General features: G+C 38.3%; 1 protein-coding gene across 1 annotated transcript; it reads left to right on the forward strand.

The window, feature by feature from the left end:
• The first annotated feature begins 36 nt into the window (after window positions 1-36).
• On the forward strand, window positions 37-27,685 carry LOC123879675 (monocarboxylate transporter 12). Its single transcript, XM_045927540.1, has 18 exons — window positions 37-550; window positions 11,534-11,638; window positions 11,812-11,934; window positions 12,331-12,464; window positions 14,386-14,579; window positions 15,470-15,613; window positions 15,981-16,047; window positions 16,528-16,643; window positions 17,146-17,271; window positions 17,952-18,100; window positions 18,559-18,637; window positions 19,143-19,269; window positions 20,026-20,181; window positions 21,101-21,243; window positions 22,821-22,926; window positions 24,152-24,225; window positions 25,144-25,290; window positions 27,327-27,685. The coding sequence occupies exons 1-18, from the start codon at window positions 518-520 to the stop codon at window positions 27,461-27,463; spliced, it is 2,160 nt and encodes a 719-aa protein (XP_045783496.1). The 5' UTR covers window positions 37-517; the 3' UTR covers window positions 27,464-27,685.
• Window positions 27,686-27,837: the final 152 nt, after the last annotated feature.

Genomic DNA, 27,837 nt, shown 5'->3' on the forward strand with positions numbered 1-27,837 from the left:
ACATATTCAAATTTCGAATTAAGAACATTCTTTTGTTTTTTTTAAATGGTAATTTAGTGGCTTTGGGTGGAAGGATGTTAAAAAAATAAAATAAAGGATAGTACACACATGTAGTATATCACTTTGTGCGAACATTTCCTATTATTGATTTTGTACAAAGCGCAAGCGCGATTCACCTTCCGTCATTAGTGAGTTTGACGTGCCATCACCCGATCGTACGGAAACGAAAGAAAAAAATATCATAATATTCTGATAGAGATAACGGAAGATGTTCTGTCTTTCACCATAAAATAGTCATCCTTTTGATACGTAAAATTGTTGTTTTTCGATTGAAAAGTGTAAGAAAAGACGTTACAACGGCTCCCCAAAGGATATATCCCGTGAAACCAATGCATTTAGCGGCGGATGCCGTTCGCCAAAGGAGGATTATCTTGAGACTTGAGTCCACGGAATCTGAAGACCATTTTAGTCGGTGTATCTGTATCTCCCTACCAGCTCCACCAGACATCGATATACCATGTCGTTGCCAAGAGAGTTTATTTTTAACCAGGTAAGTTTAGTTTAAATTTAAAAAAAACATTAACTAAAAAAACTACCCATGAGTCATGACGCATTTTATAATGTGCAAACATGCAGAATGTGTAAGCTATCCTTAACTAAATAATTACACAAAAAAAACTATAAAAAAAATGTTGACGTAGTTACGTATTTTTAAATTAAGAACGTTTTCAAATTTCGCACGGTGACGCAATTTGTAACCCGGCAGAATGATTAATGATCAAAGCGTTATTAAGGCTAATTAAAAAAAAACAAAATTAGCGATGGTGTCATTTAAATTAGGAATGTTTTAAACCATACACTACTTTTTTAAATGACGTAATTTCTACCTAATAATTACAGCTGTCCTTTTAATTCTTAATTACGTAAGAAAAAACTGTTTGTATCTTTATAATTTAGTTTTTATTTAAATCATAAACATAAGATTATATCTATACATATAATAAAATTGTAGAAAAGTGGTGTCTGTACAATGGAAATATATAAAAAAAAAGTAGCAGGGGTTGTTATTATATCGATGCTGAACCCGAAATTGTAATTAATTTTTTTTTGTCTGTTTGTCTGTGTGTTTGTGCACGCTAATATCAGAAACGGCTTATTCGATTTAGATACGGTTTTCACTAATATATTGTAGTAAGCTTCACTTAACATTTAGTGCTTATTTCATGTCAATCGGTTCATAAATAAAAAAGTTATGTCAATTTAAAGAATCACGGCGAACATTTTTAACGTACATGCTGCCCGAAAAGTCACTATTCCACGCGAACGAAGTCGCGGGCACAGCTAGTACGTATATATGTATGTACGAGGTAAGGTACGAGTATCTAGCTGTTCACATTTCTTTGGGATTTAAAAATAAGTTCTTTGACCTATCGCAAATTCGCTAGAACTAAAAGAAACCTTGACCTAGGTCAAATAACAAGAGAGTACCTAAGCGGTTTTTAAATTCTAAAGGCTTTCAAAATGCAAACGTTCTATTTCTACAGGTAAGATTTAGTATAAATTTTAATTTTTAATTAGGGGTCTCAAACTAGAAACAAAAATGCGTAGTTTATTATTACGTTTTCCAAAAAGAATGAAAAAGAGTAGGTATTAGAGGCTGAGAATGTTTGGGCTCTTCTCAAACCGGGGCGCGTTTGGAACCCTCATATAGCTTTAATTTTAAGTTTGCGTAAATAATTTATCACCATTACATAATTATCTTATAAACTCAACAATTGACAATCAAAAAGTGTACAATGGTAAGGTACCTACCTAATACCTTGAAAATGATTTGACTTTGACTTTGATTTCAGTATTAAGTTTTCAGTATTCAATACTCAGCACTCAGAATTCAGTTTTCAGTATTCAGCACTCAGAATTCAGTATTCAATCTTCAGTAGTAGTGATCCAGATTCTTCGATTAAAATTTTCAAAATCAACTAGAGGATGCCCGCGACTGCGTCCGCGTGGATTTAGATTTTTATAGATCCCGTGGGAACTGTTTGATTTTCTGGGATAAAAAGTTACCTATTTCGATAATAGGGATGCAAGCTACTTCGGTACCTTTCATACAAATCGGTTAAGTGGATGGGTCTTTAGGAATCCCTCGGGAACTCTTTGATTTTCCGGGATAAAAAGTAGCCTATGTCCGTCCCCGGGATATAAGCTAACCCTGTACCAAACGTCAGAATCGGCTACACTGTTGGGCCGTGACAAGGTAGCAGACAGACAAACAGACACAGACAGACACACTTTCGCATTTATAATATTATATGGATATATTCAAATTCAAATTCAAATTCAAATTATTTTTATTCAATTAAACTTTTACAAGTGCTTTTGAATCGTCAAAATAATCTACCACTGGTTCGGAATGCTGTTCCTACCGAGAAGAACCAGCAAGAAACTCGGCGGTTGCTCTTTTCAAATGTACAATTTACAATAATATGCCATACTGTATTGTATTGCAGCGCCGTGTATTGCTGGAGCGCATCAAATCCAAGCTTTTTTGTCATTTACATAATCTTCGATTGTATAATAAGCTTTTTTCAGGAGCATACTTTTAATAGATTTTTTAAACTTGTGTAAAGGCAAGTCTAAAATTGATTGTGGAATTTTATTATAAAATATTACACTCATTCCCACAAACGATTTTCCAACTTTCCTGAGGCGGAGCGTAGGATATGCGAGCCTATCACGGTTTCTAGTTTGCCGGTCGTGGAAATCACCGATTTTTTTGTAACTATGAATGTTTTGTCGTACAAAAATTATATTAGCGTAAATATATTGAGAAGCTACTGTAAGAATACCTATTTCCTTAAATTTCTCTCGTAGGGAATCGCGCGGTTTTAAATTATAGATTGCGCGTATTGCCCTTTTTTGTAATACGAAAATTTTTCCAATATCTGCCGCTTTACCCCATAGTAAGATTCCGTAAGACATAATACTGTGAAAATAGGCAAAATATACAATTTTTGCAGTTTCCACATCAGTTATCTGTCGAATCTTTAATATATGGATATAAGTGCTTATTATGTAATAATATACCTAATAATAATTGCATAAGACCACTCACAGTTTTATTATACTTAAGTGTATACAGTTATCATAGTTGCTTAACTATCCAAGGGATTGGATTAAAACTGTCGCAAATTTTAAAGGTTTGGGCAAACGAACTCGCCGATATCGCTCCTAGTAGTTGTAATACAACACAAGTCATCATCAACAAATGAATGAAAAATGAATATTATTGTAAATTGAACAATTGAAAAGAGCAACCGCCGAGTTTCTTGCTGGTTCTTCTCGATAGGAATCGGCATTCCGAACCAGTGTTAAATTATTTGACGATTAAAAGCACTTGTAAAAGTTTATTTGAATAAAAATCTAAAAAAAAAAGATGGACGTCCCCTGCTAGACATAGGTTTCTTGTTGGAACTTTCACACGCCGCTGTCCAGTTCCATCGCCATCCTGCGGCTCATAGGCTGCTTTTCCACCAGAGATGTGCTATGCTACGTTGCTATGGATGCGTTTGATATCCACCAATCATACTCATTGGTGCACGTAGCTTAGCACTGGTGGAAACGGATTCAACTAATATATGTTTTTTATATGGATGCGTGCTATGGGCCGTTGCTAGTGGTGTAGCTATGTGCAGGCACGGCAGGACGCGTGAGCGCCTCTCTCCTCACCGCGTCGCTCTCACCGCTTCCCTACTATCGATACATCGCATAGCTCGAGCTGCGCATCTTTTTCGCGCAGCTACTTTGCGGCGGCGCATCTTCATAGCGCATCCTCCTCGCACAGCTATAGCTTAGTATTGGTGGAAACGGTCACATATTTTCGTAGCGTAGATTTCACATCTTCGTAGCATAGCTGCATAGCACATCTTTGGTGAAAAGGCACCCTTATACTTCAGCATAGGAACCCATTGATCTATGACGGTTACTCAGGTTCTTCTAGAATCTTCTCATTTCCGATTTGATCACGTAGAGAAACTCCGACTTGTCTCTATCGTCCGCTAAGTGACTCTTATTTCTTGTTTATCTTGTAAGTTTTTTATCATTTTTTATAAAAAAGAACATTAGCCTTGCTAATCATGACTAATACTCCCCCTTTCCCCTCCAATTAAGCGTAAAGCTTGTGTCAGGAGTGGGTACGACAATAGTGCAACGGGTGGGGTATGAACCGCCGACCTATCGGAATTCAGTCCGCTCCTCAACCGTTGAGCTATCGAGGCTCTAATATCATCATGAACCATAGTCGGCTCACTACTAAGTATGGCTCGCCTATCAGAATGAGAAGGGGTTTGACACACCTTTGAGGACATAATGGAGAACTCTCGGGCATGTTAGGGGAGCACTGTACGGAAACTACGCTGCTACGATCGTAGCTTAGATGTACTACGGTGGTTGCTACGCAGGTCTACAAGAAATGCAAATCAGAAACAAAATCATTTATTCAATATACGGACTATTGTACATGTTTTGTTTGTCCGATTTTTTAGATTTGAATTCAATTCAATTTGATTGCAATTCAATGAGCATCTACCACTGGTTCGGAATGCCTTTCCTACCGAGAAGAACCAGCAAGAAACTCGGCGGTTGCTCTTTTCATAGATTTGATATGTCAATATTATGCCATGTATAAAAGTAATAAGTCCCGCGCAATACTTTCTGAATTAGTCCGAAACATTAATATTATTATTATCATTAGTTATATCAAGTATTAACCTCCGGAGCACTATTCAACACAGGTCTCCTATCAGAATAAGACAGGTTTAAGTCATAGTCCACCACGCTGGCCAAGTGAGGATTGGCAGACTTCACACACCTTTGAAAACATTATGGAGAGCTCTCAGGCATGCAGCGCTTCTCACGATGATTTCCTTCGCCGTTGAAGCAAGTGATTCCCAATTAATTAAAACGCTCAAAACCTGGAAAAGTTAAGGTGCGTGTCCGGGATCGAACCCCAGACCTCCTGATTAGGAGGACTACGCCTTGATGATGTGTATTGTTTGCTTTTCATGCTTCTTTAGTAGTGGGAGGGCGGTTGGTACATATCACATACCGCATGTTGTACCATACAGATTTGCCTGTTTTTCCGGATTATAGGGAATTAAACTTGTGGGTTTTGTATAAAATTTCAAGCTAGTAAGTTCTAACCCCAGTGGTTAAGTGGGGTCTCTCCGTCACTCGCTCCATACAAATGTAGTTCCAATTTTATTTGAATATTAAGCAACCAAAATCCACGAAATTTTGCAGACATATTCTAGAAACTAATATCTACGCCTGTGGTTTTACAGATTTGTGTTAAAATATTCGGTATCAAAGTTACGCGGTCTTAAAAATTCACATACAAATTTTTGAGCCCCTGGAATTTTAAAACTACATATTTTTAGAAAAATCTAAAACACCACAGGCACAGATATTAGTTTCTAGAATATGTCTGCAAAATTTCATGGACTTTGGTTGCTTAATATTCAAATGAAATTGGAACTACGATTGTATGAAGCGAGTGACGGAGAGAGCCCGTTGATAGATCAGTCTGTTTTGTGCAGCCACGCGTCATGTTTGTCTAGGCCTTAAACCCTAGGTCAATGTAATCGTGGCCTAGATTCGAAAGCCATTTTAGGTCACATACTCGTAGCAATGCAGTATCTCGAGCATTAAGGCGTTTTATCTACAACAAATATTGCATTTTACTTGAACTAGCTCTTACCTGCGGTTTCACTTTCACTCGCTTGTGTAGTGATGGATTAAATCAAACTAATATTATAAAGGCGAAAGTTTGTGTGTATGTCGTGTGTGTATGTTTGTTAATGTTTCACGCAAAAACTACCGAACGGGTTTGGCTGAAATTTGGAATGGAGATAGATTATACCTGGATTAATCCAGGCTAATTATTTATATGTTAACATATTCATATATGCTACTTTTTATCCCGGAAAATTAAAGAGTTCCCACGGGATTTTAAATCTAATATCAGCTTGTACCTAAATAAATAAATTAAAATATTTGTTATTCAATTAAACTTTTACAAGTACCTACTTTTGAATCGTCAAAACCATCTACCACTGGTTCGGAATGCCTTTCCTACCGAGAAGAACCAGCAAGCAACTCGGCGGTTGCTCTTTTTAAAGATTTGACAGAGAATATTAGGCCATGTATAAAAGTAATTGAAGTCCACGCATTGCTGGAGCGAGCTGCAGGTCAAATCCACGCTCTTTTATCATTTACATAATCTTCAACTGTGTAATATACTTTTTGCTTTTTGATTGATAGTGGTGATGGTGATATTATGTTTCGAATAAATTCATATAACATTGGGTTGCATTTCTTGTAGACCTGCGTAGCTGCCACCGTAGCTCATCTACGCAACGATCGTAGCTTTCGTAGCTCTGCGTATATTTTACCGTAGCACGATAGTAATGTATTTTATTTTACTCATATACATATACAAGTTAGCCCTTGACTGTAATCTCACCTGGTGGTAAGTGATGATGCTAAGGTGAATTAAGGCTAGCGCACTTCCCAAACCAGTGTAGTAGTAGAATCAGTGACGATTTAAAAGCATTTTTTTAAATTGAACATTTGAGGAACCGCCAAAGCGTTGCCGGTCGTTCAGGAATTGGTTGGTCCGCCCCTTGAATAACCCCATGTTGTAATCTAATGGGAACACCGCAGAAGGGAGTTAATTCCACAGTTTGCTTGTGCGTGGAAAAAAGGATCTGGCACAACGGATGGTCGAAATGCATCAGGCACACAGGTGGTGAGGGTAAAATGAAATGACTCTAGAACATTTTAACATGAAGAGAATACTCAGTAAAGGCGTGGATCCAGCCCTCAACAAGATAAAGTTGAAAACTAAAACCCAACTGCGATCGTCTTAATAAACACTGAAATATTATAGTAAACTAGATGATGCCCGCGGCTTCGCCCGCGTGGATTTGGATTTTGTAAAATCCCATAGGAACTCTTTGATTTTCCGGGATGAAAAGTAGCATATGTCCTTCCCCGGGATGTCTCCCATGTCTGTACCAAATGTCATTAAAATCGGTTCAGCGGTTGGGCCGTGAAAACGTAGCAGACAGACAGACAGACACACTTACGCATTTATAATATAAGTATGGATGTGTCTTTGTTTGCACATCACATATAGGCTCCTAAGACGTGCTAAACCGATTTTGATGAACTTTTTACAACTTTAAAGCCGACCGTGGAAGTATGACGTCCCAAGTGTAGGGTTGTGGGCGTGCCCATAGTGCCCACAACTGTGGATCTACGCTTGGCTCTATCAGTGCAGAGGTGAACACAGTGACGATGCAAAAGCATGACTCTAGAACATTTTAACATGAAGAGAATACTCCGTATCGATCACACTAGGTCGTTGCTCTGACTAGACTCGGAATCAATATCTAGTTACGATTGTGTAAGACACTGCACGGCATCTGCACATCCGTATATAGATAGTTTTATTATGTAAATTATATAAAACTAGAGAATGCCCGCGACTTCGTCCGCGTGGATTTAGGTTTTTAAAGATCCCGTGGGAACTGTTTGATTTTCCAGGATAAAAAGTTGCCTATGTCAATTACAGGGACGCAAGCTACCTTGGTACCTTTCATACAAATTGGTTAAGCGGATGGGTCTTAAGGAATCCCGTGGGAACTCTTTGATTTTCCGGGATAAAAAGTAGCCTATGTCCATCCCCGGGATATAAGCGAACCCTGTACCAAATTTCGTCCTGTAATCCCCTGTAATCGGTTAAACTGTTGGGCCGTGAAAAGGTAGCAGACAGACAGACAGACAGACACACTTTCGCATTTATAATATTAGTATGGATACTGGCAACTCGCTCCAGCAATGCGCAGGACAGCAATCAATAAATTTATACATCGCATAATTTTATATATTATGGCATTATATTTGTAAATAGAATCCTTTGAAAAGAGCGACCGCCGAGTTTATGGTGGTTCTTCTATGCATTTGACGATTCAAAATTTCTCAAGTAAAAGTTTATTTAGATAAAAAATATTACTGTTTCTAGTCGTTGATGTCGGCACTTCAAATCATACCCGCACGGAATGGTGCCAAGAATACTGGCTGCATTTCCACGCTGGTAGAACTCTTTTTTTTCGGGATAAAAAGTAGCCTATGTGCATCGATATAATTACGTCCATGTGTTTATCCAGGGTACAATCTATTTTCATTCTAAATTTCAGCCAAATCCGACCAGTAGTTTTTGCGCTAAAGACTAACAAACATACACACACACTCACACACACATACACACAAACTAAATCGCCTGATTATAATATTAAATAATGCGATACACTTATTATTTTTCTAGAGCAGCAAAGTCTTTATATTAATGAAATTTTGTTTAAAGGTTAACTACAGTTAAATTATGAAATCGACCTTCCTTTTATGGAAAATAGATAGCAGACGGCAAACCGAGTTTAAAGTAATCGATATGATGACATTGGACCATTGAATCGATATTGTGTTTTACCATTAGCTTACCATTACCTACAAATTATGGCTTATTACAAGCCACGTGACTAGGACGTCTGCCTCCCAATTGGAGGTCGGGGGTCCGATTCCGGGCACGCACCTCTAACTTTTCGGAGTTTTTAGGGTTCCGTACCTCAAAAGTAAAAACGGAACCCTTATAGGATCAGTTTGTTGTCTGTCTGTCCGTCCGTCCGTCCGTCCGTTCGTCGTGTCTGTCAAGAACACCTATAGGGTACTTCCCGTTGACCTAGAATCATGAAATTTGGCTGGCAGGTAGGTCTTATAGCACAAGTAAAGGAATAAATCCGAAAACCGTGAATTTGTGGTTACATTATTAAAAAAATATTTAAAATGTGTTTCAATTTTCAAAGTAAGATAACTATACCAAGTGGGGTATCATATAAAAGAACTTTACTTGTACATTCTAAAACACATTTTTATTTATTTTTAAGTTTTTGGTTTATCGTGCAAAATGTCGGAAAAATACCCGAGTACGGAACCCTTGGTGCGCGAGTCCGATTCGCACTTGGTCGGTTTTTTTATTCAGATAGAAGTTAGCCCTTGACTCCAATATCACCTGGTGGTAAGTGATAATGCACTCTAAGATGAAAGCGTGCTAAGCTGGAAGGGGTATGGCAGTTTTTATTAAACCCATATCTACCTATATCCTTTTGGTTTCTACATGGCATCGTACCGGAACGCTAAACCGCTTGGCTTTGCAGTACCTTTTTTTTTCTCTCGTCTGGCTTTACAAAGATTAGCCAATGTCAAGTTTGTAGTTATTTGTAACAAGTTAGTTAAACTATACAAGTATGGACCCCGTCTGTGCCGGCGCTCGCCGACACACGCACGGCACCCCCTTAGAGCGCTTTCCAGTCAGTTTTAACAAAAAAAAAAACGCTCCAAAAAGGCAGAGCACGCCCGCCAGCTAACACCAACACAGACGAAGTCCTTTATACCTACACCCTACAAGTGAAAACAATTGCACAACACCGATTCTATTATCTCTGAAGCCATGCAAAGTAATTATGTAATCGTAAAAACTTGAGGTAGAAAGGGGTGAAAAAATATATAGTTACACAATACATAAGTTTATTGACGCAATTCTGGGTAAACATTGCTTTATAGAAGTTGGTTTATCATAATTATCTCATTACTACAATATAATGTCTGCGACTTTGCCGCGTGTATTCAGTTTTTAGGGTTCCGTAGGCGGAGTACGAAATGAGGAGTAGATATTGTATACTGCCCGCCTTTTTTAGGGTTCTACTATACGGATTGGGCTGAAATTTAGAATGGAGATAGATTATACCCTGGATTAGCACATAGGCTACTTTTTATCCCGGAAAATCAAAGAGTTCCCACGGGAATTTTAAAAAACTTACATCCACGCGAACGAAGTCGCGGTTATCAGCTAGTTACTACAATATTATGATGCCTGCGACTTTGCGTCCGCGTGTATTCAGTTTTTAGGGTTCCGTAGGCGGATTCAAGATTCAAGATTTCATTTGCAGAGTACGAAATGTTGAGTAGTGGAAGGGCGGGCGGTACATATTGCATACTGCCTTCCTTTTCTGGGGTTCCGTACCTCAAAAGGATAAAAATAACCCTTATGCATAGTTGAACCGATTTGGCTGAAAGGAATGGAGATTAAACTTATGAATTAACAGATATCCTGGAAAATCAAGGAGTTCCTGCTGGAATTAAAAAAAAAATCGTTTCGTGCAGTTTGTTTTTTAATTCAACGGCTCTGGCAACTTTTTTTTTTTTTTTAAACCACAGCTCTCGTCGAAATATTCGCTCGTTCCCACTAGTTCAACTGATTAGTTCAACCGTTGAACTAGTGGGAATTATTTTATGTTATTCTAGCTAGTAGCTACGCGTGCTTTGAACTTTGGTCATATTGTGTGGTGTAGTGTTACAATAGGATTAGATTAAAATTTTGATATATTGCAATCTGTTTTGGTTGCCAAATAAATAAAATCAGTACACTTCACACTAATATTATAAAACAGAAAGTATGTGTGTAAAATTGTAACTGAAAATCGAAGTCTCGGAAGATCATACAAAGATGTGTTAATGAGACAGCCTGGTATCAACACAGAAAAGCAAGAATCCACAGATGAAGAGAGCCAATAAGAAAAAGATAGAACGAATACGAAGCAGCGTGTAAAACGAAATAAGAAGATTAGGAAACGAAATAAGAATAATACGAAAACAGGAAGCAGTGGTGAAGAGAAGAAAGAAAGTAATACAGATATGTCCATGGATGAGTGTGATGATGAAAACAAAGACAATGGGAAGAAAAAAATCGAGAGAGAAAAAGGTAGCATAAATTATATGAAATTAATTCAAAAATTGAAAGAGATATATTTGTCGGACTGTACTTTCGAAGAAAAGATTAAAGCATTCATTGGTTTTATTATTGAGGAGATTATGAAGTATATTTCGGTTTGGTTTGGGGATAATGACATCTGCACATGGCTGCAGCTTATTACTAAATCAAATTATGGGTAGTGAGAAAGACTTTGAATTTATTGCACTGTATTAAATGTAAATACATAGTTTGTTTATTTTGTTAGGTTAAGAATTTTGTTGTATTGTTATATTTAATTAGATTATAATAGGGCTGACATGTACATATAAAAGGTATAAAAGCCCTTAAATAAATAAAGAAAAAAAAAAAAAAGTATGTGTGTATGTTTGTTACTCTTTCACGCAAAAACTACAAGACGGATTTGGCTGAAATTTAGAACGGAGATACTTTTTACTTTTTACACCAGAAAATTACTGAGTTTCCACGGGATTTTTAAAAACCTATATCCACGTGAATGAAATCGCGGGGCAATCAGCTAGTAAAAAAATAAAATATTAGTTCGTTGCACAGGTTGGTAGAGCATCAGGCCAAGTTCCCAAGTTTAAAGTGCAAATATTTTATTGACAAAAAAAAATTGTTTTATAAAAATGTGAATTGTTTCAGGAGCTGTCGAAGTTGGACGGCCAGGTGCTCGGAACGTCCGCGCCGCCCACTTCCCAGGCGCCCGTCACCTGCTCCATCGAAATGGCGACCGACACCATTGCAGAGGTACGGTCGGCATCAGAATTCGTGTAGCAATTCCACGAAACTATTGCCCCAAAAATCTGTCGCACTTATGACCTTTTTCTATAACCACGTACCTAACGCATATGCATAACCGTGCCCCTCGAATATAATCATTAAGGTGCTAAACGACTTACGGTCTTTGACTGTATATATAGGTACTCTCTCCGGACAACGCGGGATCGCTGCTGTCGATACAGTCGGCACCACCGGAGCCAAGCGAGCGCATGGAGCCGCGAGAGCGTCCAGTCAGCCTGCTACTCGAGCTGCCGTTAGCCACTGTAAGTGAACTGGGGACCTCTTGCCGTAACAAATCTGCAATGAACTCCCTATCTTGCCGTTATCCCCGTTTGGTGAACTGCGGGCTTTATTCCGAAAAAAACTGGGTTTGGAGCGGACTCCCTAACTTAGTTGTAATCCAAATTTTAGGGCCAATTTGAGGGAATAAAATGAGCATATGCAGATGCAAAAGCTTTTAGTGAGCTTGCTATTGGAGCTACCGTTACAGGGAACTCCCTGTTTTGCCAATATGAGTATACTGATGATCTTTAGCTGTTATAGACTTTGAGAAGACTCCCAAACTTGGATGTAATAAAAATTGTTGCAAAATTCAAGGGATTATAACTTTTCTGAACCGTTCAAGGTATTGTTTTGACAATTATGTTTTTCTTCATCAGCAAGTCGGCGCATATTTATCAGCGATGTCGCCGACTGACCAAGAGGAGGACTCCCTGCTGACGCTGTCCTCAGTGACGGCGCGGCCTCTGCTGGCAGCGTCGAGGAAACTGAGGCCTCATGACAGTTCCACTGAGTGAGTGTTTGATTTGCTAGACCATTGGACCTTGAACCTTGAACCTTAAATATTTGGGTCGTACTGAGCAAATACTTTTCAGATGAAGACCTAGGAAGGCTACTTTGAAAAAATACGTTCCCTTTGTCAACAATATAGGTACAGTAGGTATTTGTTCTGAGAGTTTAACTCAATTGGTTTCTTTTTTGACCACAGTATCACTGGCAGTAACAAAATATGCATCCAGATTTTGGGGACAGGGGGCACAAAGTGGGTTATTATAACTAAGAAATAAGGTGGGGCCCAGAAAGCTGCCCTGGGGGCCACCGTATGTAATGTTAGAAAATTCACACATTAATATTAAATGACTCCGTTTTAAATTTAATATTATCACCACATCAAACAGCTCAAGTCTACTTTTGAATTCACTGCTGAGAAGGAAGATTAAGAGTTTTTTTGCTGTTCGTAATGTATTTAAATGATAAAAAAGCATGGATTTGACTCGCTCCAGCAATGCGCGGGTCTGCAATTGCTTGTATAGCAGTGGCGAAAGGTCCATGTAACCCGATTCCCATCGGCTTCCCTTTAAGAATTGGCATATTATGTACGCACTTACTACTTAGTGACAAATGTACGGCAAAAGTTCGATTATCATGCAGGCTACCAAAGTAAATGATACTACCGTACTGTGTACGTTTATTTGACGCCTAAAAATTTATAACAGTGTCAGGGAAAATTATCATCAATAGAAAAAAGCTTCGATAACCCATAAACATACCGGCTTGCTGCTTAGCATTCCATCTCTTTCATTTCCCTAGGAAGCGAGCAAAGTCTGTCTCGCTCTGCGGTGGCCAATATGGAACCACCAATTAAATGTGGCCCCGGAACGAATACGAATTCGCCTCTCTGACAGGTCAGATAAATATGGTTCATAAGCCGATGCAAACCGGCTTATCGTACCTTAAAATTAAATATTTTATTTACACTGCTATTTTAACAGGTACCTGCTACATACTACTTTTCTGTTTTTAAGGGTGATTTAATACAATCGTTTACCTACGTGAAACATACATGCGTGCTTGAATTTAAAGTTTAGTGATTGTTTGATTTTGATAATATAACAAATTGAAGTTAGCGATTTTTAATAACTAATAAGTGTAAGTTAACGGTAATTTAGTTTCAGTTTGTTTAGTGTATGTGTTAAACTAAAGACTAAAATTGTTATAGTTTTCAATTCCATATGGGTTAAGGGTGTATTTAATAAAGCAAGCAAGGATGTATATCACAGCTATATTAAAAGTTTTTTTTTCAAAGCGACCGAGGTTTTCAAAATATCAGTGCTTTTTTTTTTTTTTTTTCTTTAAATCTGGCTTTACTCTGATTAGCCAATGTCAAGTTTGTAGTTATTTTCAAGTTATTGAATCTATACAAGTATGGACTCCGTCTGCGCCGGCGCCCGCCGACATACGCGCGGCGCCCCTTTAGAGCGTTTCTCAGTCAGTTCCACCACCAAAAAACACCAACTAACACAAAAACCATCCACTCTTAACAAAATAAAACACTCCAAACAAGCATAGCACGCGCGCCAGCAAACGCCATCACAGACGAAGTCCCAGTGCTTTTTATATTGTTAATGGTAAAATTGGGTCTTTAATCACCATAGAAACATCAGTGACGGCGGTGCTGATATTCTGTTAGGTTAGAACTTTTTTTGCTCCGGCTTCCCTTTTTCAGATCTGCACCCTTCGCCACTGTTGTATAGTATAGAATATTATTGTAAATTGAACAATTGAAAAGAGCAACCGCCGAGTTTCTTGCTGGTTCTTCTCGGTAGGAACGGCATTCCGAACCAGTGGTAAATTATTTGACGATTCAAAAGCACTTGTAAAAGTTTATTTGAATAAAAATCTATTCTATTCTATTCTATTCTAATTGTTTCCAGCGTATCCTCTCCACCAGACGGTGGTTACGGCTGGGTGGTGGTTTTTGGTGCGTTTATGGTGCAGTTCTGGGTGGCTGGATTGTTCAAGTCGTATGGCGTTCTGTATGTGGAGATCATGGAAACCTTCCCCGATTCCTCGGAGAGCGTCGCTTCCTGGATCCCCGCTGCACTATCCACTCTGTGTTTGGCCCTGGGTAAGTGACGTCAGTTCTGGGTGTCATCAAGACCTGCAGACTATACAACCCTGATAGATTAGTATGCTTCTATCTTGAATGTCGTCATAACTTCATGTGATCAGGAAATCTTGCAGTCATGTACCATGAACAGTGAAGGCTGCTACATCTTTCGGAACTTGGCCTTGCATTATTGACATTGATTCAGGGTGTCACCATAACCTGCTGATTAGATCTGCCAACCCATCCAGATCGGGGTTTGAACAGCACTAAATATCAAGCAAGGAACAGTGTTACTAGTAAATTAAATTTTTCTCTTTCCAGCACTTTTATCAACAGCCCTCTGCGAAAAGTCCTGCTTTCGACTGGATTAATCACTTTCCGTATCTCTTTACCTACGAGATTAGAGGGGTCAGATGTCCAGTACTGGACTAATAGACCTTCTTCTCTTTCCAGTACCCCTAACATCAGCTTTGAGTCATAAATATTCCTGCCGTCTGAATCTAGTATAGCAGTTTCTGGTAACTACTACGCAGATACAGTATTTTTAACACCCAACCCAAAAAGAGGGGTGTTATAAGTTTGACGTGTGTATCTGTGTTTCTGTCTGTGGCACCGTAGCTCCTAAACTAATGAACCAATTTTAATTAAGTTTTTTTTTGTTTGAAAGGTGGCTTGATCGAGAGCGTTCTTAGCTATAATCCAAGAAAATCGGTTCAGCCATTTGAAAGTTATCAGCTCTTTTCTAGTTACTATAACCTTCACTTGTCAGGGGTGTTATAAATTTTTAATTTACATTTGTGTATATCTGCCTGAAGATCATGTCCAGTAGATTCCATCAGTTGAGATCACTCATGGAACCTACTGTTAATTATTTACTGCCAATAATATATCCTCCTTTTTCCTTCCAGCTCCTTTATCATCAGCTCTATGCGAGAAGTACTCTTGCAGACTAGTTGTGTTCATCGGAGGTCTATTCTGCGCTACTGGACTCGCTGTATCATACTTCAGCACGGGGCTGCTACATCTCCTGCTGAGTTTTGGAGTTATGACCGGTAAGAGTATGCAAATAGTACTTACCTAATACCCGACTGAGTTTGTTGTGGGTTCTTCTCAGATTAGGGCGCGTTTTGAACCCTCGCAGCTTTAGTTTTAAGTTTACGTACTTAGTTAATTATCTATCTATGTATCATCTTTCAAATTCAAATTCAAATTATTTTTATTCAATTAATTTTTTACAAGTGCTTTTGAATCGTCAAAAGCATCTACCACTGGTTCGGAATGCCTTTCCTACCGAGAAGAACCAGCAAGAAACTCGGCGGTTGCTCTTTTCAAATGTACAATTTACAATAATATGCCTAATCTAATCTAATTTCAAATCTAACAAATGTAACAAACAAAAATAATTCTTCTTATTTTTAGGCATTGGAGGAGGACTTTCAACAACACCGGGAATCGTCATTGTCTCTCAATATTTTGATAAGCACAGGTAAATTTACAAGTACTATAGGTCTAAGCATAGCTCAACGGATTATCCAGCTGAAGCGGCAGTGGGCAGGCCACGTCTGCCGCAGAACTGATGTCCGCTGGGGCAGACGTGTTCTGGAGTGGAGACCGCGTATCAGCAAGCGCAGTGTGAGACGACCTCCGACCCGCTGGACTGACGACCTTAAGAAGATAGCGGGAAGTGGGTGGATGAGGAAGGCGGAGGATCGAGTGTGGTGGCGCGCTCTTGGGAAGGCCTATGTCCAGCAGTGGACGCAAACAGGCTGATTGATTGATGGATTAAAGAATTTTACTGTTCGACTATGCAGGAACATCCATGAAGCTGAACAAAAACAAGAGTGAATAGGCACCTTCTAGGTAAACGCGTCCCATCTTAGACCACATCATCACTTTCCATCAGGTGTGATTGTGGTCAAGCGCTTACCTATAGTGAATTAAAAAAAAAGCTATTTGTCTCTTTCAGAGCTATGGCCAACGGCATCTGTGTAAGCGGGACGGCTGCTGGCAGCTTCGTATTTCCAATGCTGATCGAGAAATTGGTGGATACGTATGGATTACATGGAACAGTTTTGCTTTTAGGTAAGTTCTTCGTGAGACAAGAATTTCAGTTCAGACTCGCGAGTGACTTTTTCTGGTTTTTTTCAATTTTGTTCTCGTGGAGGTCAAATATTTTATGCTTTTTCTTTTCTGCGATATAAAATGGTTCGCATCTGTCTCCAGAGTACAAGATATCTTTGTAAAAAACAGCTTATCAGAATTGTTTTGTTGTTTAACCGTAAAAATATACAAACATTCGGTCTATTAGTTATATTTTCTGACATATTGTCATTAGAGATCGTTGTTCTTATATTTAAATAAATAAAAATTAACAAAAATAAATAAAATAAAATGGATAAATAAATTAAAATAAAATGTGGATTTAAAGAAAGAAAAACTTTGTAAGGAATTCTGCGTCCCTTGAAATTTGAGGGGCCTGCAACACGCACTGAAGCAGCTTGCTGGGTTTAATATTCTTCATATTCTCTTTCTAAGGGAGTGTTCGTTGTTCAGATTTGGTACAGTGACTTCCAAACTTTTCCAGGTGGTGGTATGCTTCATGTCTGCGTATCAGCTACTCTATACCGTCCGCCACCCACCCCACGCGCTGTCACTCCTGTTACTACCACTACCACAGAAAATACCACGCTACTGAACGATATTACTGAAGGTAGGTTGCGTCGTAAACAAGGAACCAAAGGCTTAATTTGCTATAATCCGCTAAACCCGACAAATCTGTATGGTGCAATATGCAGCATGCGATATGCACCGCCTGTCTCCCACTGCTAAACATGCAGGAAAAGCCAGCCACCAAGCAAGCCATACGCACCACCACCACGCAGCACCACACAAATTCCAAAACCACTCAATTGATTTAATTGAAGATTTGTCTGGTTTACTGGGTTATAGAAATAAAGGTTTTTGGTTCCTTGTATATCATGGACTTCCGCAAAATAACGCCTATACAAAATTTTGAAAACATTGTGACAAAACCTGCATGCCTGAGAGTTCTCACTTCTCAAGGGTTGGATGATGATGATGAAATGAAAATAGACGATTAAGTTAAGCAAGAAAAAAATAGACCCAAATATACCTTCTTGTGTGACACCATACTTTTGTAACATTTAAGCAGTTCGTTTTAAAATTATTCCACCCTCCCCCCTCTTCTTCACATACACAATGCTAAATGCATACACTAACTAAAACTAAAGACTAAACCATGCAGAGTTGTAAGTCACTGATGTAAATGAAGAAATGTAAAGGTCTCAAACGACTACCTTGTGGGACACCATTAAAATCTTGTGGGAAAAAATGATGCAATCAAAACCTTGATATAAACGCTTTTTCCAGGTAAAACAGCTGTGTCGAACAAAGACAACAAACTCCAAAACTTGTTCCAGACGGAAACTGAAATGACGTTGAATCAGAAGAACGCGATGTTGAGTGACGAGAAACGAACTAATTTACTCAGTGAAATCATACATCCCAGTCTGATCGAGGTATGTAATTGAGTAATATATTTTGATTTTAATATACATTGATAATATATTTTGAGTCAAATAGCTCACATGTTAGGGCAGGACCAGATTAATCGATGCAAACCTCAATAGATCAACGGTGTATGAGCGGAATGAATTCCGAAAGGTCAGCGGTTCAAATGCTACCCGTTGCACTATTGTCGTACCCACTCCTGGCACAAGCATAGCTCTTAATTGGAGAGGAAAGGGGAGTATTAGTCATGATTAGCATGGCTAATATTGTTTACAAAAAAAAAAAAACTAGTGGATTAATAAGCAATGCAGACCTTTGGAACCCTGATTTTCTCCGCTTTTCAATTCAAGTATATCATAGAATTAAAAACTACAAGCTTTGTAAACAGTATGTTGTAAGTTACACTTGTAGGTAGTTATTATACATATATATATTTTTTTTAATAAAATTGAAATGGTCTCACTAGGTGGCACGGCCTCCACTACCATCACAGAACATGTCAGACTCGGAAGATTCAGAAGGCATGGACGTTTTAGGAGTAGTAGGTAAGATTATAACATAACTTATCTGCCATGCTCTACCGTACATTTTTAGCACTTATCTGTGCTTTCCCATGCGTCTAGCAAAGAAAAGGTAAACAAACAAACCGACAAGGAAGCGAGTTCACAATAAATAAGATTTTGTAAAAAACTTAAAAACACCTCGCAATTTTTCTTGGCCATACAAAAAATACTTACCTGCTTACTGATACTGAACATTAAATGTTAAATAAACAACTATTTTTATCATTAAATGTTAAGTACTAAAATAATATTTTTTTGTATGGCTAAGAAAAATTGTGATAAGATGTTTTAAGTTTTTTTAAGAAGCAAACAGCTTGAGCATTGACGCAATTGGCTGGCGAATGGCGGGCGCACGCGATTGGTTGATCAGTCAGCGCGGGTGCACGCGATTGGTTGATACGTCAACTTTCGCTTTCCGGATTCGCCAACTTTCTCCCACGATGATGATGGTGCTGATGATGAAATTATTCAATTTAATTATTTTCAGGGTTACCGCGAGACGTGGCGCGTCTTAGACTCCGGCCGACTCGCTCATCTTCCATCCTCCATTCCGTTGAGGATCTGTCAACTGACAGCACCTGCGTTTATAAAGCCAGAGGCCGTCAGTTGAGTCGGTAAGTTCTATGTAAGAAACCGACCAAGTGCGAGTCAGACTCGCGCACTGAGGGTTCCGTACTCGGGTATTTTTTCCAACATTTTGCACGATAAATCAAAAACCATTATGCATAAAAATAAATAAAACTCTGTTTTAGAATGTGCAAGTCCCTTTCATATAATACCCCACTTGGTATAGTTATCTTACTTTGAAAATTGAAACACATTTTAATTTTTTTTAATGATGTAACCACAAATTCGCGGTTTTCCGATTTATTCCTGTACTTGTGCTATAAGACCTACTTACCTGCATTTCATGATTCTAGGTCAACGGGAAGTATCCTATAGGTTTCTTGACAGACAGACAGACAACAAAGTGATCCTTTATGGGTTCCGTTTTTCCTTTTGAGGTACGGAACCCTAAAAATATATTTTAAAGACAGATATGCACTGCCTGTCCGATTCCAAAAAAATCGTTTAGAAGACCGATTGGTCGTCTTAAAAACTAAATATATTTGTTACGCAGTTGTTAATGTGAACGATAAATGGTATGGGACCTAGGAAACTTCCTTGGAGTACACCCTCAATAAATATAACTTTGACTACGTATCCATTTAAGTAACTAGATTCCTATTGATTCTTTACCCTTAGTAATTGGCCTTTTGGCTTTGTTTAATAATAAAAATCGCAATTTTCATGCAATCAGAATCTTGAAATGGTGTCAAAAGCCTGAGAAAGAACCAAATGTTGTTTTTTATATAATGGAATTGTTTTAGATCCCTGTACATCAAGCCTCCATTACCAAGTAGAATTATCCAGAATAAGCTAACAGAGCCCGCCATTAACGCAAAGAAGATAGAAGAAGAAGAAGCTAAAGAAGAGAACCTAGAAGAAAAAGAGGAGAAGAGAGGGTGTATGGCGACTATTTCCAGGTTTGTAATTCTTTGTCATTTACTCTTGGTGATGGTCAAATTGGTAGAAGTATACCTACACACTACACTAGCTGATGCCCGCGACTTCGTCTGCGTGGATTTACTCTTTGATTTTCCGGGATAAAAGTAGTCTTCTTCTTCTCTCTGGGCTGGTTTCCGCACTTAAACGTTTCCGTCTGTTGTGCGTTATGTAAAGTAGTCTATGTCAGTTTCCAGGACGCAAGCTACCTTTGTACCCATATAAATCGGTTAAACGGCTGGACTTTTCCGAGTCCCGCGGGAACTCTTTGATTTTCCGGGATGAATTCTATGTCCTCCCCCGGGATGTAAGCTAATTCTGTAAGAAATTTCAACAAAATCGGTTAAAAGAGCAACCGCCGAGTTTCTTGCTGGTTCTTCTCGGTAGGAACAGCATTCCGAACCAGTGGTAGATTATTTTGACGATTCAAAAGCACCTAGAAAAAGTTTAATTGAATAAAAATAATTTGAATTTGAATTTGAATTTAAACTGTTGGGCGCTTAAAAGGTAGCAGAGAGACGGACAGATAGACAGACACACTTTCGCATTTATAATATTAGTATGGATGGATCGTGAATTTGTTTTTAGTTTTTTTTTTATTTTTTTATTCAGTCCACAAAACTGACTACAATTGGAAAGAAAAAATACAAGATGATACATGGACAAAGATGCATGTGCGCAATTGTGTCTTCTCGATGTGGACTCGGCATGCACCATTAAAGTATGTAGGTACAAAACTGCAGCGCAACACAAAATAAACTTAACAAACAAGGAACAAAAACTTAATCCAGAACATCTACTAACAAAATAGGAAAAACCTTATACAAACTACTTTCTAACAAATAAAAAAAAAAAAAAAAAAATTAAAAGTAGTTTAAATCAAATGTTTCTGCTTCGCAGGTACCTCGACGTATCTCTGCTAAAGTCCTGGCGCTTCGGTCTGCTGTGCGCTTCCGTAGCGCTGATGTCTTGTGGGTCACCTTACGCGCTGTACTATCTACCCGCGTATACTGTTGCTGCCGGACATAGCAAAGCGGCCGCTGGTAAGATGGGCCTGCCCGCGAAATTTAAATTTAATTTGGATTTTCGCAATTTGTAAACTAATACAACAACGTAGGCTTATGGTATTTTAATTGCGACAACATTGGCAGTAGCATCCTCACAGGTCTAAAATACTCTATAAAACTATACTATACAAGTGTAAATTAAAAATTTATAACACCCCCGACAAGTGAAGGTTACAGCAACTAGAAAATATCTGATAACCTTCAAACGGCTGAACCGATTTTCTAGGATTATAGCTAAGAACACTCTCGATCAAGCCACCTTTCAAACAAAAAAAACTAAATTAAAATCGGTTTATTCGTTTAGGCGCACAGATACACAGATACACACGTCAAACTTATAACACCCCTCTTTTTGGGTCGGGGGTTAAAAATAAAAATCTTTACTTGAAAGGGTCCAGTTTAAGAAATTTCAAATTCAAAATCGACTATTCTCACAAATTAGTCGATACTAGAGCTAATTTCGTATTAGTATACAAATTGCGAAAAACCAAATTAAATGTGAATTTCGCGGGTAGGCCCGTCGCTTCCAACTTAAACTGTCTGTGTAACTATACAACTGTGTAACGGTGAGACTGTGTAAAAAGGAAACTTTGTAAAAGCGATACTTTGTAAACTTGAGACTGTATGAAATACCTACCTAGTACATACTCTCGTGACGTCTAGTGTTTGTATAATTTGCATTTGTCACAATGAAGCTCTGTGTAAAAAACCGGCCAAGTGCGAGTCAGACTCGCGCACTGAGGGTTCCGTACTCGGGTATTTTTTTACAACACTTTGCATGATAAATCAAAAACTATTGTACATAAAAATAAATAAATATCTGTATTAGAATGTACAGGTAAAGCCCTTTCATATTATGATACCCCACTCGGTATAGTTATCTTACTTTGAATTTTTCTTTTAAATGATGTTACCACAAAATCGCGGGTACTTGTGCTATGAGATCTACCTACCTACCAAATTTCATGATTCTAGGTCAACGGGAAGTACCCTATAGATTTCTTGACAGACAGACCAGACAGACCGACAGACAGACGCGTTAATAATGCGAATATAAAAATGAAACATTTTAGTTGAAATTGTAACAATGGAACTTTGTCCCATTTAACTCGTATTTCTTGAAATACCTACACACTCCTCCTCCTATTATGCTAAATCTTTTACTGTTACCGCTATACTGCTCTGGAACTCTCTCCCCTTGGATATCAAACAGTCTCAATCTCTGTCTATTTTCAAAACGAAACGTCGTCTATTCCTATCCTTATTCCGTTCTTATTTACTGTAATATTATTATTATTAGGTATATACTTAATTATTTATTTTAAATTTTATATATACATTATGTTTATTTACTTTATTTTATTAGTACACCCCTTCCACTTGCTTTAATTTTTATTATCTCCTCACCCTAAGGTTGCCTGGAAGAGATCGCTATTTTAGCGATAAGGCCGCCTTTTGTACATAAATCTATAATGTTATTTATATATTACTGTCTTGTTGGTGTACAATAAAGAATATTTTACTTTACTTTACTTTACTTTCTTGGTTTCCAGGTCACCTGGTAGCAATCAGCGCTATCCTAGACTTATGCGGTCGCCTAGGCCTTGGATATCTTTGCGATTTACATCTATTTTGCAGAAGAAAGGCGTATATTCTCAGGTGAGTAACCTTACTTACAGTACCCGGCAGAAAATATTGCACATCGATCTTTAGAAAGAGATAACGGTTTCATAGAGCATTGTCTCTATCGTTGAGACCGACCAAACGTAACATAGGTATGAGCGATAGAGACGGCGCTCTACGAGAAGAAATCTCTTTCAAAAGCTCGATGTGCAATATTTACTGCCGGCACCTATACCCACTTACTTATACAAGTTACCCCTTGACTACCATCTCACCTGGTGGTAAGTGATGATGCAGTCTAAGATGGAAGCGGGCTAACCTGAAAGGGATATGACAGTTTTTTATTAAACCCATAGCCCTTTGGTTTCTACACGGTATCGTACCGGATCGCTAAATCGATTAGCGGCACGGCTTTGCCGGTAGGATGGTAACTAGCCACGGCCGAAGCCTCTCACCAGACCAGACCAGAGATTTAGAAATGAAATTCCAAACCCTTACCGGGAATCGAACCCGGAACTTCCCAATAATAAGACCACAGCGCTTACCACTGCGCGAGGGAGGCCGTCATAATCTTTTTTTTTTCTCTCTCGTCTGGCTTTTACAAAGATTAGCCAATGTCAAGTTTGTAGTTATTTGTAACAAGTTAGAAAAACTATACAAGTATGGACCCCGTCTGTGCCGGCGCTCGCCGACATACGCACGGCACCCCCTTAGAGCGCTTTCCAGTCAGTTTTAACAAAAAAAACACTCCAAAAAAGCAGAGCACGCCCGCCAGCTAACACCAACACAGACGAAGTCCCCGTCATAATCTATACATATAATAAAATTGTAGAAATAATCTATAAGTACATATAATAAAATTGTAGAAAAGTGGTGTCTGTACAATGGAAATATAAAAAAAAAAAAAAGTAGCAGGGTTGTTATTATGTCGATGCCGAACCCGAAATTGTAATAGTTTTTTTTTGTCTGTTTGTCTGTTTGTCTGTGTGTTTGTGCACGCTTATATCAGAAACGGCTTATTCGATTTAGATACGGTTTTCACTAATATATTGTAGTAAGCTTCACTTAACATTTAGTGTTTATTTCATGTCAATCGGTTCATAAATAAAAAAGTTATGTCAATTTAAAGAATCACGGCGAAAATTTTTAACGTACAGAGTACGTACTACACGCCTCGCGCCCCGAAAAGTCACTATTCCACGCGAACGAAGTCGCGGGCACAGCTAGTGATTATATAATACTGATATTAGTTATTTTGCAGCATCTTGATTGCTGGAATAGCCGTGCTATCTTTGCCAAGTTTGACGTCCTGGTGGAGTTTAGCCGTCGCTTCAGGTAACTGTGACTCTAGATTTAAGTTTAATGACTCTAGATTTAAGTTTAATCTGAATCTAGAGAATAATTTTTGATTTCTAGTTAGTATTTTTTACCCGACTACGGCAAAGTCAAAAGGAAGGGTTATGATTTTAACAGTCTACGTTATGTATGTATAATAGTGCCTATATAATTATGTAGGTTTGTATTTATTTCTGTTCCACCGTAGCGCCTAAATCACTGAGCCGATTTTGATGAATGTGTCAATTGATTCGTTGTAAAGGTTCGGTTGACATAAGCTATACCTATTTTATACGAAAAATACAACAAGTTAAGAAGGTTACAGTAACTAGAAAAGAGCTGATAACTTTCAAACGGATGAACCGATTTTCTTGGACTATTCCGCGCCTACGATCCAAAGTATCTGAGTTTTCCAAAACATCATTTTCAAATACTTAAATAATTATGTATCTAGGCAACGTCCATCTTGACAGCTTGATATTTGTCAATTGACACTTGAATATTATGAACCTAAGGGTTATCTAACCTTCTTTTCTACAAGAAAACTAGAAAAGAGCTGATAACTTTTAAACGAATGAACCAATTTTTTTGGATTATAGCTAAGAACACTCTTGATCAAGCCACCTTTCAAACAAAAAAAAAGTAAATTAAAATCGGTTCATTCGTTTAGGCGCTACGATGCCACAGACAGATACACAGATACACAGACACACAGATACACACGTCAAACTTATAACACCCCTCTTTTTGGGTCGGGGGTTAAAAGTATGTAATAATAAGTAGTTATAAATAATTTAAGTTAACTTAGCTATCGCATTAGGTTAGCCTGTAATGATAGTTTTAAGTGGACAAATAAATAAATAAATAATAAATATTTATATTGTAGGTATTTAAGCGATATAAATTTTATATTTCTAGGTGCCTACGGTCTGTGCCTTGGTTGTTGGTTCCTGCTCGTCCCAGTGTTACTGGCGGATGCCTTCGGTACTGCTCGCATCGCCTCCTCGTACGGTCTGGTACGAATGTTCCAGAGTCTAGCCGCCGTGTCCGTACCACCAACTGCTGGTACGATATTTTCTATCTATATCATCTTTTTACAATTTTCCTGTCTGTCTGACTGTCCGTCCGTCCGTTGTCTGTCAAGAAAATCTATAGGGTACTTCCCGTTGGCCTGGAATCAAGAAATTTTGTTGTTAGGTGGGTTAGGTGGGTGGCACAAGTAAAAGAATAAATCCGACAATAGAGAATTTGTGGTTACATCACAAAAAAATTTTACTAAATCACATATAGATGGCGCTGTTATCATTAACTTGGAGTTTGCACATAAAAATATGAAAACATCTTGTGTACGGAACCCTTCGTATGCGAGTCCGACTCGCACTTGACCAGTTTTTTTTAAATTCCATTACAAGTTAGCCCTTGACTGCAATCTCACCTAGTGGTAAGTGATGATGCAGTCTAAGATGGAAGCGGGCTAACCTGGAAGTGGTATGACAGACATTAAACCCATACTCCTGTCACACAACATCGTACCTTCCGGTAACTCGCTTGATAGCACGGCTTTGCCGGGTGGTAACTAGCCACGGCCAAAGTCTTCCACCAGACCAGAGATTTAGAAATTATAAAATTCCGAACCCCTGCTTGGCATCGAACCCAGGGCCAAAACCCAGGGAACAAATCACGTCGGGGTCACCAATTTGGTGTTGTTCGTGACTCCAATAAGCACCAAAGTTTACTTTTTTTGACGTGACAACGTCTTATAATTCGATAGAGCCGGCTGCACGCACGAAAAAACATGACTCATGCGGCGTTACCTCGCTCTGAGGCGTTCCATGTAAGGCTTGAAGTGCAAGCGAGAGCGCGGAACGAGCGACAAAGAAGCACAATCGGCCTTTGTTGTCACGTTCAACTATCGTCAGTAAACCGACTTTACAGCCAACCAATTTTTTGTAAGCTATTCAGATAATCATGACCATCTTCAAGCTGATTTAAATAGATTTACTATATATTGTTCACAAAATAAACTTAATCTAAGCTTAAATAAATGTAAGCATATTACTTTTACAAAAAAGAAATCCGCTAGCTACTATACATATTCGCTCTGTGGAGAGGCTCTAGAGAAGGTTAGTGATATTAAAGATCTAGGAATAACATTGGATAGTAAGTTACATTTAGACACGCATGTACAAAATATTGTGAATAAAGCATATAAAATGTATGGATTTATAATGCGGACCGGTACTAATTTCAAGAGAGTTGCTACCTAGCTACATTTGTATAAATCGCTTGTTCGCGCTCAACTGGAATATGCTGTTTGTATTTGGAATCCCTATTACGATAAATATGTTAAGAGATTAGAAACTATACAAAAAAATTTTTTACGGAGGATGCACTATAAATGCACAAGAGGATACCTTCCCTATGACCAACTTCTTTTAAAATATAATATACTAGACTTACAGTCGAGGCGCAAACAACTTGAAGCTATGCTCTTATTTGATCTGTGTCATAACAAATACGATTGTATTCCCTTAACTCGTAAACTCTGCTATAAAGTACCAGTTAGAAGTCATGTACGTAGTAATCAGACGCATAAACTTTTTGCTATTATAAAATGTCGTACAAATTCTGGCAAACGCTCACCACTATGGAGAATGACACAGTCATATAATGCATGCTTTGGTAATATTGATATCTTTTCGACTCGCGTGGGCTCTTTCAAGAAGCTGGTCATAGATTCTCTTAAAAATAATAATACTATATTAAACTAAGGCTGTAGGATAATTAGAATATAGACGATAAATTAACTAATATATTTTTAATTACAACACTAATATTAATTTATAGATGTAACTATGTAGTAAAGTATAATTAATAATATGTGGTTGACGTAGTGGGTAGCACATATAATATTACTATATCTATATTATTACTGTTTTTTACCGCTTGTGTGCTACCGTTTGTTAATCCAAAAATAAATAAATAAAAAAAAAATAAATAAATAAAAGCTATTTCTCGCTTCCAAAAACTCTGTCAGCTCATCTTTGTCCGCTCATTCCGCGGTCGAGCTCTGGTATCACGGCTTTGGTGTATCTTTACAGGTTTACTTCGTGATGTTACTGGCGGTTACTCCTGGTGCTTCTACGGCATGGGCTCCTGCATGGTGCTGGGCACCATACCCGTCATCGCCTTCCACCTCAGCACTAAGAACGAAGACTCCGAGTCCTCAGTCGATTGAAATATGTACCAGCATTGTCCGGGTTTTATGCTTTTAGGGCTGATTTTTCAGTGTTGTCAAATAAACTTTGAATGGCAAAATACTTTGTCAAAGGTTACCTGCTTTCTGTCTATTTAACTATGTAAAATTGATATTTTTACAGATTTCCAAAACACACCAAAACTCAGCCAAATCTACCAAAATTAAGCCCTAATTCGCACGAGCGTTAAAAAAGCGTTGCGTTAAAACTCTCCGTTGCGCTGACAATACAAATTGCGCGTTAAAAAAGCGTTGAAGTGTGAACAGATACTTGGACAGGCGTTTGTTCTATTTTGAACGCTTTTTTAACGGACGTTAAAAAAGCTCTCGTGCGAATGAGGCTTAAGGGCTGATTT

This window comes from Maniola jurtina, chromosome 28, assembly GCF_905333055.1.
Source record: "Maniola jurtina chromosome 28, ilManJurt1.1, whole genome shotgun sequence".
Taxonomy (NCBI): Eukaryota; Metazoa; Arthropoda; class Insecta; order Lepidoptera; family Nymphalidae; genus Maniola; species Maniola jurtina.